General features: G+C 41.3%; 1 protein-coding gene across 4 annotated transcripts in view; it reads right to left on the bottom strand.

Annotated features, from left to right (window-relative positions):
* KHDRBS3 (KH RNA binding domain containing, signal transduction associated 3) overlaps positions 1-13,781 on the bottom strand; it is a 95,236-nt gene that overhangs the window by 26,971 nt on the left and 54,484 nt on the right. For 2 of the 4 annotated variants that reach the window (XM_037379550.1, XM_037379551.1), the window contains exons 6-7: positions 8,890-9,000; positions 7,360-7,552 (exon numbers count right to left, since the gene is read on the bottom strand). In XM_037379550.1, coding sequence (XP_037235447.1) covers positions 7,360-7,552; positions 8,890-9,000 — 304 coding nt within the window. The remainder of the gene's footprint in view (positions 1-7,359; positions 7,553-8,889; positions 9,001-13,781) is intronic. The other 2 variants (XM_037379552.1, XM_037379553.1) reach the window with 2 other exon arrangements.

Here is a 13,781-nt window from a genome sequence, read left to right as displayed (position 1 = left end):
AGCCTAGTGCATGTTCAACCAAAACAAATAAGGTTTCTGGAATGAGAGATGTATCAGGGGAGTGTCTTTCATGCACTTCAAAAGAAAAACAAAAAGAAGGAATGTTGCTAATGAATATAGGCAGCAACATTTAAACCAAGTTAATTTCAGGCCAAAACAATTCTGTCTATGTACAACAGCTGGGAGCAGTGTCAGAAGACAACTCAGGCTCATTCAGTAATACCAAGTCATAAAACAGTCATCCTAGATGAGCAGCTTAAACTGAAATACTTCAAAAGAATATTTTATATGCACATTATAGGTGAACTTTCCACTTCAAGATAGACAGGTGGAGAAACTTTTCAGCCTTTCCTCCACAGCCAAGGCTGCCTGAGTTACTGAGAAAAAGATTTTCCATTATCTATCCACTTCATCTTGAAAACCCCAGAGAAGGTAAAAGGCTCAAAATAAAACAAAACAATTGAGGGACTTTTAAATTTAAAACACTTTTTTAGCATTTATTTCTTCTTGCTTGGCCTATTTAGCATGAAAAAGAACATTATAATTGGCAAAAAAAAGCCAAAAAAGAATGCTTTGATGTTATGAACTTGCTTTCCAGAAGCCTTACCTGAACTCACCCTGACCTTAAGAATAGTCTGAGGACTTCTGAAAACCAGAAGTCAATAAATAAAAAAGGCATTGTGGTTTCCACTTAGGTATTACATTATCCTAGAGGGGATACAGAGGGGAACAGAAATGGAACAGCCACATTTCTCTCATTCTTCCAGAAGAAAGCTACCTCAGGCCCTTTTCCAGGAACTCAAACAAAAAGCTTCACACTCAACACAACCAAGCAAGTAAACCCATTTGGAATTAATGTTACATTTTTAGGAAACCATCAACATTCAGAAGAATGAGGTAAATTAAAACATGGTGTGACTCTTGCAAAGTGACCTTAAAATTAAAATTATACTTGAATTCTATTCAGGGAGAATTTAAATTCTTCTCAAATGTCATCTGGAATAGCCCTTTACCTAGTATTTTGCCACCCCAACTCCAAGAAGCATTCATCCGTAAATAAAAAGCTTGGGGTATATAAAGTTTTTGCTCTTTTTTTCCTACAGATTTTTGCTTCTTCAACCATGAATAGCAAGTGAGCAAGTCAATGTTAATGAGAAAAAAGTCTACTTTAAAAACAGTTCACCATGCAAAATCAGCATTGTATTAAAAAGCTCCAAGAAACTACTTCCACATTAATTCTACTTTTCATCTAAACTAAAAATTGTATCAATGAGGAACAGGAAATTCAAGCTCAGTGCTGGCGATTAAACCAGAGAATTTGCACGAGCTTTCTAAGAAGATGCACTAAATAATAGGCTATAGGTTATTCAGCTGAATGGGCTTTCACTTGTAAATAGTAAGACTTCGTCTTCATTCATTTCACTAATGGATACATACATGCATATTTTATAATTATTACTGGATCACGAAATCTTTGCTGTTCTTGGCCATCCAGCCAAATGTTATTTGCGAACAAACTTCCCTTAAGTCTTCCCACAAATCTGTAAGGATTTCATGCAAAACTGAAAGAACAGAAGCCACTGCTCCTGGTACTGTGTATGCTGAGATGACCAGTATCCTGGTGGTCAGCACACCACCTCCAGAGAGAACCAAGGGAATACAAACACCTGCAACAGGAATTTGAACTAAGGGCCTTCGACTGCTGGAGGAATACTGAGCTTTCAACTAAGACAGACATGTAGCACCACATCATCTGCTCAGTGTTTTGGGTGAGATCTTGTTAGATAGTGTGTTACAGTAATGCCTTTTGCATTTTCCCCATTACTCATGGAAAGCAGTATAAACATAGTCTTACACTATTGTAGTATCTATTTTATATATATATGTACATCACAGTATACATAGTGTAAGTATATACTTAAAATATAGACTCAGTACAAGAATTAAAAACTTAAGTCTGAAGCACTGCTTTGTCCATCAGTAAAATAAACCTATTTCTGGAAATATCCAGAAATGTACACTTAAGGAAATACAAAGCTTAAAAACATAGCAATCCCTAAGCTTTTGGATCTTCCAGAATCGAGCAGTAACTAAACACAGATTTAAAAAAAATAATTTTGAAGTTTTGTTATCAGTATCTATTTTGCATCCAAGTGTTCTGTACGTAGCCTGTATCTGTATCTTTAAGTTAAAAAATATCTTGCTATGTAATTGGAAATAGTTCATAAAGTTCTTTTTCAAATTCCAATTTACTTAACATTAGAAAAGCTCTCTAGGTCTCTTACTGGTAGACATTCCATCTTAATTCAATTTCTTATTACACAAAGCCATCTCACTGAAGCATTCTAATTTTCTAATTGAAACATTCTAATTGAAGCATTAACTGCTAGAAATTATACATGTGGTCACTGCATCAGAAAAATCTGCCACTGAGGTAACCCTTGTCTGAACACAAGACAACATTACCAAAATTGCCAGGAATAGAAATAAAGTTCTGCCACAATCTTCCCACGACACGCACTTGGGAGGAAAATTTAGATCCATTTCGCTTTCCAAAGTAGTGTTGAAGCAAGTCTTGGCCATAACTTCCTAGAATAATGAGTTTTATTTTCCAGTGCAGACATTCCACACTCACAGCAATGGAGTTCAAATCCACATTAAAAGGCCAGTGCCTAAAAATTTGATTATGAACTCAGATGAATTTCACTTTGCATATAACACACTTAAGCAGCCAAGATGGGACTTGACACAGCATCACCACAAATATGGTGATACAAACTTTAATATTGAAATATTTACAGAATATTTGCAAAACATCTACCTTTAAATTGAAGATAGCAGCAAATAAAGATCTATTCTTCAAAGAGCTTCATTCACATTGCTGTGTTACTAATTTGGAAAAAGCATCAAAGGTTTGAAGCTGGTAAGAAGAGGACAACACAAGAGGCAGAGCAGCAACTGTTACTAGACAGTAACTAAGAACAGTTATGTTCTAACCTATGTATGACTGAACATTCACTAAGTAATTCATACTATTAGAGAGTAGTGAATTTCTCACATACTCTTACTAATTTCCTGCTTATTGAAAATTATGGAAAAGCTATTTCCAGCTAGTAGTTAAATACAATTTCCATTTCTTACCTTAATGGAATAAATTGCCAACTTAAAAGTACATGAAAATATTTTTGTCTACTACACAGTTTGCTTCAATGAGAAAAATTCTCATATAATTAAGAGAGCGATGTGCCTGAAACTATCTGTAAGTGCTTCAATAAATCTAGCAACCATCTAGTATGATTTCCCTTATTCAAGTGTTATAAAAGTAATCCTGGCCAAGATTCACTAGTCTAGATACTAGGCTTTCTCCTGACCTGAGCAGCTGAAGACATAAAAATGGGAGGCACGTTAGCCTTCAGAGAAAGTTTATCACACTGAACAGAGCAGCGAGGTTAGAATAGTGATTATAAAGCTAGCTGGCCATAAGGGCCTGCATTTTTCCTATCATCTAAGGTGATGCTACAGCTATTAAAGACACAATGTTCAAGGAAAACGATAAGGAACTGTCATTTAGTGGCTTCAAAAAAATCATAGTACTAACAATATGGTGAGGTTCCAGGAAAAACAGGTCCTGGGACTGAAAGATACATGAGTGAGACTAGCAACAGTGGAGTGGGAAAACAAGTTATATTGAACTGGAAAAATGTACAGACATTGCTGCTAGTCCAATATGCTGCATGACTACAAGCATTCAGAGACAGCATTAGAAGCATCCCAGAAAGCTGACAGACAACAGAGATTGCCTACCTCTATGCAGAGCTTTCTGTAACAGGCAAGTTCTGGACAACTTCCCTAGGGGCTTCAAGCACAGGACAGCAATGGCCATCTACTTTTGTTGATCTTGAGCCTACATTAAAACGCAACTACATTCAAATTAATGATTTTTTTGCCTGTGGCTTGATTTTCCCCATGTACCTCCAGAATGTACCCTTCCAGCTTTTCAGAATGAAATAGGTATTCCCCTTCCCATTTTGATATTACCTTTCAGAAAAAAACTTCCTAAAAAAATCAAGAGGAAGACGACAGATTAGGGTAAGCAGGAAGCAGAGCTGAGTAAATTCCACATAGATGTTAAAGACTTACTGGTCTCAAGGACTGCAGAGAAAAGGTAGCGAAGAGACTGAAGGCAAAGAAGGCTCTTGTGACTCGATGGCCACATTTTCTGCCACAAGGTATGCATAATAGTATTCCACAGAGGAAATGGGCAAGGACATTATGTACTGAAAGCACTACTTCATCTTTGAGATATGTACAGAGTTACACAAGGAAGTGGCTGAAGGCTTCCATCCAGAACATAGTTTCTTTCTGAACTTGCATAGCTTCACATTAATGAGTACAAAGCAGAGGCTTGGAAGCTTAAGCGAATTAAAAGCTTCACGAGTCTTTGCAGACTTTCCAATCCTCAAGGGAAAGCCTTCTTGTGGCGGGCTGGCCCACGCCGGAGGGCAGGTGCCCCCCTGCCCGCTCTGTCCCTGCCCTCCTCAGCCGGGCAGGGGGCAGAGAATGTAACGACAGGCCCGTGGGTCGGGGTGGGGGCAGGGAGAGATCGCTCCCCAGTGACCGTCACAGGCACAACCCAGGTCTGCCCCGGGGAAAGTCAGAGCGGGCCAGTGAGAAATAAACCCGACCCTCAAAGCACCTTCCGCAGCGCTCCCTTCTCCCCGGGCGCAGCTCGGCTCCTGCCCGTCCCTGCCCCCTCCCAGCAGCAGCACAGGGCTACGGGCACTGAGGGCCGCGCTCAGCTTCTCGCTCCTCGTCTCCCCCGCTCCTCGTTCCTCTCCTTCCCTGCCGCAGCGTGTCCCCCCCGCGGGCGCAGCCCCCCCGGCCCAGCCGGCCCCAGCCCCCCCGCCCCCGGGGGCACAGGCCCTGCCCCAGCCCGGCCCCAGCCCGGGCTCCTCCCCGCGGGGCCACAGGCCCTGCCCGGAGCTGCCCCGGCGCCGCTGCCCGCGGGTCACAGCCCCCTGCGGGCACCCCCTGCCCCGGGGGGGGCCCTGCCCGGGCTGCGGGGGGGGAGCTGCTCCCCCGGGGGCTCCGCGGGCCGGGGGCGCCGCGGGCTGGGGGGGAATCTCTGCTCCGGGCCGGGAGCGGCTCCGGCCCCTCCGGCGCTGCCCGGGGGCTGCAGGGCCGCGGCTCCCACACAGCTCGCTCCTCTCCCGCTGCAAGTTGCTGTGCGGGTTGTTCCCGCTTCTTCAATACGTTCTCTCAGAGGCGCTGCCGCCGGCGCTGATGGGCTCGGCCTGGGCCGCCGGCGGGGCCGTCCTGCAGCCGGCTGCGTCGGCTCCGTCGGACACGGGGGAAGCTTCGGCACCTTCTCACAGAAGCCACCCCTGTAGCTCCCCCGCTACCAAAACCTCGCCACACAAACGCAGTAACACTTCTAAAGGCCGCTTTGTAACCTCTCTGGATATCCCCAGTCTCCATGGCTCTGAAACTATATGCTGCTTAAAGTAACTTCTCACGATACCCACAATCTCACTGATGTTCTCATTCTACAGACACTTCCCAGCAAACAGTGACGCCTTACCCTGCTCAGATACTCAGATTGGCAAACCGGCACTTAATACTAGATACAGCTAAACAGCAATTAATAGTATTTCTGACCTTTCCTTACTAACGACTCCTATTATGTGACCTTAACCAACCCGTAAAAGATACAGTTAAGGCACTTTGATAATGTACTACAAATGACCAGGTAAAAAAAATACCATGCATTAAATTTAACATACAATACACTAATGGTTCATGTTCTAGCAAAACTTTATTCTAATGAATCTCCATTCACAAAGGAGACACAGGAAATATGGTAATTGTAAAATGGACCAGCTAGCATTACTTCATCAGTTATAGCTTTAAATACATATATCCCAGTTTGGAAGATAAGTGATTCAGTTCTAGAAAACATCCTTTTTCTAAAGTTATTTAGCATAGTTTAATACTATTTTCTAATTATTCTCTCTCAGAAGTGAAGCATACATCAGGATATTGATTCAAACAGCTGTTATTTCTATGCCACTTCCATATACACATGCTATAAACAGCAGATATGTATCTAAATATGAAGTTAATAGATGAGGTTTATTTTCTACCACATCACCACATGTTCTACAGTGTATGATCTGGAAACAGGCTGCTTACTGAGGACTAATACCTTTGAAAACATTGTGAAATAACCACTTATTGCAGTACCCGCCTTGACTAGTCAAGTCAGGTCAGGTATATAGCCAGAGGACATTAGATACATTGTTCAAGTACTAGTTCCCATAAAACTAATAGACTACATTAATTTCCTTTGAATTTTTCAGGTATGTTTATAAATGTTTGTACTAACAAACTAACAACTTCTTTCTGCATAAAGCTGTAAGTTATATAGAAAACTACCTTTCTGATCAAAAAGGACAAAGGCTGGGGTTTGATTTAGAGGGGTTAGGGGAGCAGTGAAAGAGAGGGAGAAGGTGGAGGAAAGGTTGAAAGAAAAGAAAAAGTGTCTAAACAGCAAAACCATTTTCTGGAACTCAAAAACTCCTTTTTTGCTAGTCTGAGTAAGAGACACAAAAGTCTAGACAGACATAGCTATAAAGAGGGCACGCTAAAAGCTTTAAGATACATAAAGCATTAAAAGCATTGTCCTTGAAAATGTTATTTTTCTGCAAGACTAAATCCATTCTATTACATTATTTTGATTTAATAAGCTTTTTTCTTTGTCTCACTGCTCTGTAAGTTCAATTTCTGTTAAATTTACCCCAACAATTCATAACTGTCTATAATTTTCAGTCATTTAGAATACAAATTATTTTGGTATTTTTAATTTTTAATATAATAAAATCAAGTATGTACGGCTTACGGAGATAAACCATACACAGTTAAAATTTTAGTATCAATTCTGAAGTTTTCGTAGAAATATTTTTATTATCTAATCGTTGAACAGCTATATGACCACAAAGATAGGTTTAGGAAGAAGAGTGGAGTATTATTCTCAGTTTTAGTTGAGAATTAAAAAATCTACTGACAATGTGATTTTTCAGATTTTCGTAAAGCAGAAACCCAATACAATATTTTAAGAGGTACACAACTGTTTTGCCGAATGCACTATGTCTATCGTAGTACATATAACCTGAAGTTTTATTGCTATGAAACACCAAGTCTGAAAAGGTGAGAAGAGATGACCACATCTGCCATAGAATCTGGGTGCAAGACTTAATTAGGTACTAATTAAAGAGATTCTACCAAGTCCTTAAGAGATAGTCAGGATCACCCCTCCAAAACTAAACACTTTACACCTGGTAGGTCAACAGATCAACTTACATATTCACCATAAGTCTCCTGTGCTGGAGGTGGTGGAAGGGGCCGGTAGCCTGCCGGTGGAGGTACTCCTCTTGCTCTGGGTGCTAGAAGTCCACGGCTACGACTGACTGGTCCTCTACTGGGAGGCACTCCTCTAGGTGCTGGTGCCCCTCTTGGTACTCCTGCTGGTGGTGGAGGCACTCCTCCACGGCCCCTGTGAATATATGGATCACTTACCACTAAATATGACACCCATGGCCTCTTTTTCAACAGCTCCCTCCCCCACAGCCAGCAAAAGTCTAAAAGAGATTTGTAGTTTGTCATTTTTCTTTACATTTTAGTGCAAATCCACACTATGCAAAAAATGCTGAAAGATACAAACTAGACATGATTCAGTGAACTTCTCACTAGCTTGAGTCATTCTCACATATAGAGACACCCAAACCAATTTGCTGGAATCAGTCAACTTCACTAGAATTTGACTTACAGTATGTGAAATCACAATCATAGAAGAAGAGGTTAATTTGAAGCTGTCAGGCTATATCATACTCAAACCCTGCACAGAGGAATCAGTTGCAGCTCCCTTCTGATCCTGTATAAGCTTCTAAATGCAATCCAAAGACCACACTGCATGTAAGAGATTGAGTGGGTCAGAAAAATTACATTTTCTTCTGCTTTCAAGGAAGAGATTTCCAGCTGCTGCAGGAAACATTCAAACATGTAATAAATGTGCACGGTGATTATAGGATATAACCTGATGCTCTGTACACACTTAAGAACAAGAAATAAGAGTATATTTTGGTTTTAAATTTCTGAAAGAATGATGGGCATTAGCTTGCGTTCCATTACTTTGGAGACTTAACATATGGATGAAAAAAATCAGAGCTAAACCAAAACAGGTTTCAAAATTTGATCCATTTAGAGGTGGCATGTCCCATCCCATGTCTCCCCACCCCCCCCCCCCATGGTAAAGGGAGAGACCTAGAGGTACAGTCTGTGAGACATTTGCATCATTTACTCTGTTTTTAACAGGATGTCTAAAGCATTGCTAATAGAGATCACCTTTTTAAAGGAGATCATTTCACCCCATGGACCATAACCGAGTTTAAATGACTGCTCTGTAGGCAAATAGACTTGTTCCAAGGAAGTCACACCCTTACTGTATACTGTAACAGATACACAGAAGAAAAACAAGTACAAGCTCTACACTACCCTATCTATCAAGCCATCATCTAAATATTCTTGAGAGTACTGAGTGAAAATACTCTGTCCCAATTTCAGTAGAAATTTCCAATTTAAAAGATCCAGATTTGGCCTTAAGATTTTCTATCCCTTTTCAAGTCAGTCACATAAATTCTCATTGGCAAACTTATCAGAAGAAAATTGAATCATTTTATCACAAATAAATATATTTGAAAAACTGCATCACTAAATGAAGAATGCAAATACGATCAGGATAGACTTTATTAATTCTAATCACAGATCAAAACACGGTCACAAAGTATTTTAAACAAGCCTAGAGAGTAAGTGATGTAAAACTGTGCTTATTACTTGGTTTTGGCTACTCTGTAGAATGCCTCCTCAGGACAGGGTACCAGCTGCTTATTTGACTTCATTGTAGTGGGGGCAGGGGTGAGCAGTGAAGTTCCCAGACACAGCCTGCTGAAGTAATATAAAGAAATAGCAAATGTGATACTTTCCAAGTGAAGCCAAAGAAAGGGAAATGCACCTATTGGCATAGACAATAGTCAATACCAAGTTAAAAAAAAAAGTCAGTAAAAAGATTCAAGAATGACTAGCCATAATCTTCACAGCATCCTTCAGACAGGGTGCAAGTGAAAGCAGCAGGAAATGGGACACGCTGAAAAACATGGGGAAAAAAACATTTGAGGGAGAAAAAAAATACATTTTTTAGAGTCAGCATAGATTTATTCTTGAAGAGTAATTAGAACACCAGATCCACATGATGAGAAAGTCTTTTCCGCATTTCAAAAAACAGTTAATAAGATTGCAGTGGTGATGGGTGGGAAATAATCTCTCCTATATTATGAGACAATTTACATGCTTTTTTTAAGAGTTAGTGTAGGAAGAATTAACAATCTGAGATGTATAGTTCTGTACTGCAGCACTCAGATGGTTACTGACCCAGGCTGGAGGAGACTAGAAAGGTGCAGAGATAGGAAACCCAGTAACAGGAGAATTCAATTACCACCATGTAGATTTGAGTCATATCAGGGCATGATGCTAAAAGCAGATTTTTAAAAACAGTAAATTGTTCTTAATTCATTAAGAAGTTCTCAGGGAACTACAGAAGTTTGATTTACATGAATGATGAACAGGAACTGACTCAAAATATTGAGGAACCACTTGAATAGGAACCTTTGCATACCTTTGTAAAAACAACAGATCAGTTCCAGTATTGCTTAATTTATATAGCTTCCCTTTTTCAAATTATGTTTTAAAAGATTTAAAAGAGTGAAATGTATATACACAATATAGGAAGACATTTAGAGAAACCTATGGGATGTCACAGTAAATACATAACTATTGTCAAAAAAGAAAAAGCCTGAGAAAGGGCAAAAGGAGCTCAGTAAGGTGAGAACAGCAGGGTAAGGAGAGGTATTAAAAGAGGTATTGCTTGAAAAGCTGAACCCACATCTAACCTCAAAGGACAAATGCTAATAAAACAAATGTAAAATAATCAGAAAAGCAGGTCAGAGACAATTTAAGGAATTTGTCAAAAGCCTAAAAAAAAAAAAGTCCTTCAAACATTCTAGAATTGGGAAACCTGCCAAAGTGAGGCTCAATCACCAGTGAAAAACAGTAACATATGTATAGATGTATGTATACATTAAGGTTTTTGCCACACAGTCAAGAAAGCCTGGACAGGGTTCTCATGGTAGAGCCTTTCCTTTTGGGGAATGCATTGGATGGTGCTGCCAACTGTCCTAGAGACAAACTGCAGAACAAAAGGAGCAAATAGAAGTAATTGCTTTCTATAAACTACAACAGGACTTCAGGTGCCTAGCTCTTTCATCTGTAGCTGAATCCCAACCTGAATGAAAATAGCAAAAAAAAAAATTAAAAGCAGCAAACTATAAGAGGGGACACTCAGGAGTTAATATACACACATATATATAAACTTGTATGTCCTAACATTGTATGAAGTAATAGATGTTCTACCAGTAGTGAATAGCGCAGAACCTGTAATTAAGATTGGCCCAGTGGTCAGGATAGTAAAATCTAATATAGTTTTAGAAATACAGAGAACAGAAAACTTTGTTACTTCTAATTTGGAAAGAACATAAATGAACTGGAAGTACATCAGAAACTATGTTAAAGATGACTGACAGTATAGAACAGCTTACAAATAAGGAAAAACTAAGTAGATCAAGGCATTTCATACTGCAAATGACAACTGAGGCTTATATGATAGAATCCAATGGGAACCATCAAAGGAATGGAGAAGGGTGAGGGGTGACCTCATTGCAGTCTACAGCTTCCTCAAGGGGGGCAGTCGAAGGGCAGGTGCTGACTCCTCTCTCTGGTGACCAGAGACAGGACGAGGGAACGGAATGAAGCTGCTTCAGGGGAAGTTCAGATGGGACATCAGGAAAAGGTTCTTCACTGAGAGAGTGGTCCATCACTGGAACAGGCTCCCCAGGGAAGCGGTCAGGGCACTGAGCTTGGCAGAGTGCAAGGAGTGTCTGGATGACACTCTTCATCATATGGTTTAGTTTTAGGTAGTCCTGCAAAGGGCAGGGATTTAGTCTCCAGCCTGAAGGGTCCCTTCCAGCTTGAGATATTCTAAGGTACAAAAGGAATTACACAGCAGTCATTTCCAATGTAAGAATCCAGGGCTATCAACATGCAGGGATAGAACAGACTGCCTTACGGCCTCAGCCACTATGACTGCTATGACACAATCACCAAATGACAGACTGGTTTAAGTTTGAAGGGACTGCTGGAGGTCACCTGATCCAACCTCCTGCTCAAACAGGACCACCTAGAACCAGCTGCCCAGGATCATACCCAGGTGGTTTTTGAACACCTCCAAGGATGGAGATTTCACAACATCTGCGGGCAGTGTGTGCCACTGTCCTGTCCCTGGGCACCACTGAAAAGAACCTGCTCTTCTCTAGGTTGAACAGTCCCAGCTTTCAGGCTCTTGTCCAGAAGAGATACTCCAGACCCTTCGTCATCTTTGTGACCCTTCACTGAACTCTGCAGTATATGCCCATGTCCCTTTTGTACTGGGGAGCTCAGAAAAGGAATCAACACTCCAAGTAAGATCTCACCAGTGATGAGCAGAGGGGAAGGATCACCTCCCTCAGCCTGCAAGCAACACTAATGCAGCCCAGGATGCCATTAGCCCTCCCCACAGCAAATGTACATTGCTGGTTTATGTTCAACTTGGTGTCCACCCAGGTTCTCTCCTGCCAAGCTGTTTTCCAGCTGGGTGGCCTCCAGCATATTCTGGTGCATGGGGTTCTTCTCCAGGTGCAGGGTTTTGCACTTCCCCTTGCTAAGCTTCATGGGGTTCCTATCAGGCCATTTCTCCAGCCTCTCAAGGTCCCTTCTGCATGGCAGCACAACCCTCTGGCATATCACTCACTACTCCCAGTTCAGTGTCACCTGCAAACTTGCTGAGGGTACACTGCCCTGGACCCAGCACTGATCCCTGGGGTACACTGCTTGTTACTGGCCTCCAGCTGGACTTTGTACCACCAATCACCACCCTCTGGACCTAGCCATTCAGCCAAATTCCAATCCACCTCTCTTCATCCAGCCTACACATCAACAGTTTCTCTATGAGGATCTTACTAGAGACAGCCTTCCCAAAGTCACAGCAGACAATATCCACTGCTCTCCCTTTACCCACCAGGACAGATGTTGAGCAAGTATGACTTCCCCTTTGTAAATCCATGTTTACTCCTCCTGATGACCTTGTCATTTATGTGCCTGGAAATTTCCACGATTAGCTCCTCCATCACCTTCCCAGGGACTGAGGTGAGGCTGACTGGCCGTAGAGTTCACCAGGTTCTCCTTGCCATTTTTGAAGGGAAGTCTCATTTACTTTCCTCCAGTCCTCAGGCACCTCTCTCAATATCCAAAATTGTTCAAAGATTGAAAGTGGCTTCACAATGACATCTGTCAACTGCCTCAGCACTCATGGGTACATCCCATCAGAGCCCACAGACTCGTGTCCAGTCTGCTTTGCTATTCTCTAAGCTGATCCTCTTCCAGCAAAGGTAGTTTCCCCCCCCATCTTTGGGTCCTAGGATTTCAGAAGGCCCCTCTTATTAGTAAAGGCTGAGCCCAAAAAGTCATTAAAGTACCTTAGTCTTTGCCATGCCCTGTGTCACCAGGGCCCCTGTGCCATTCAGCAGTGCGCCCACATTTTCCCTAGTCTTCCTACTGCTACTTAAGTATTCATAGAAGCACATCTTGTTGGACTTTGACATCCCTCACATCACTTATGACTCCTTTAACCCATCTCTACTCATGCCCATCAGCAACGTGTCTATCCATGGGGGCAGAACCAATGACCCTAGGGTGGTTTAGTGCCCACATATCCCACAATTCTCGTCTTCTGTCTATGCTTAGCCAACACAGCTCTCAATTCAGATCCATCTTGTCTACTCTTGTTTTCCATTTCAATTCTTTATAATTTCTGTATTTCTCCAGGTGTTTAAGGTTGAAGTAGTTTATTTTTAAGTAAAAGCTTCACTCACACATACTCGAATGTAAGCAACCACTACTACCATTAAGTTTAGTGAATTGTTAATAGACTTTTCCCTTTATACCCAGTGGTGTGCAAATATACACCGTATTAGAAAGCACTTCCAGTAGGTATCTAATGACTTTTCAGCTAGATTTCCTACGAAGTTTTTCCACATAGTCCATGTTGTATTTACCATTTTTGATCCAATGACATTTTCCTTTTAGAATCTTGCTCTTTCACTTTCCTGGGCTTTCCCCTCTCCTAATGAACTACTTTTGAGGGGTATCCATCAGCTTCTCAGGTCTCTGAAAAAATTGCAGGCAGTCTTTTCTCTACCTTTTTCTTCCACTCTGTCTCGCCTATCAATTCAAAAACCTTGGTGCACCTACTAACATTTAGATTCATTTTTATACTTATTTCATCCAAATCAAGATATCGCAGCTCTGAGCTATCACATTCACAGATACACCTTACCATCAAATTCATCATGACTCCCAGTCCTTCCAAGTCTTTCACTGCTTGCTGGTTTGACCAAGGACATCATTCTGCAGGCCAAATTTCAGCTGCCATCACCAACTCTTGTCTTTGCACATGGCCTACAGACTTTTTTCTTTATAAAACCACCTAAAATAACTTTTAGTTTAATTTGAAAAGAAAGGCTACTTGGCATGGAGATTTCAGGTGACATAAAACTTTTAAAACAAGGAAGAGTTCCTCT

The sequence above is a fragment of the Falco rusticolus genome, chromosome 3, assembly GCF_015220075.1.
Source record: "Falco rusticolus isolate bFalRus1 chromosome 3, bFalRus1.pri, whole genome shotgun sequence".
NCBI classification, from domain to species: Eukaryota; Metazoa; Chordata; class Aves; order Falconiformes; family Falconidae; genus Falco; species Falco rusticolus.
Note: the sequence above shows the minus strand (reverse complement) of the source record. Positions and strands in the feature narration are given on the sequence as shown.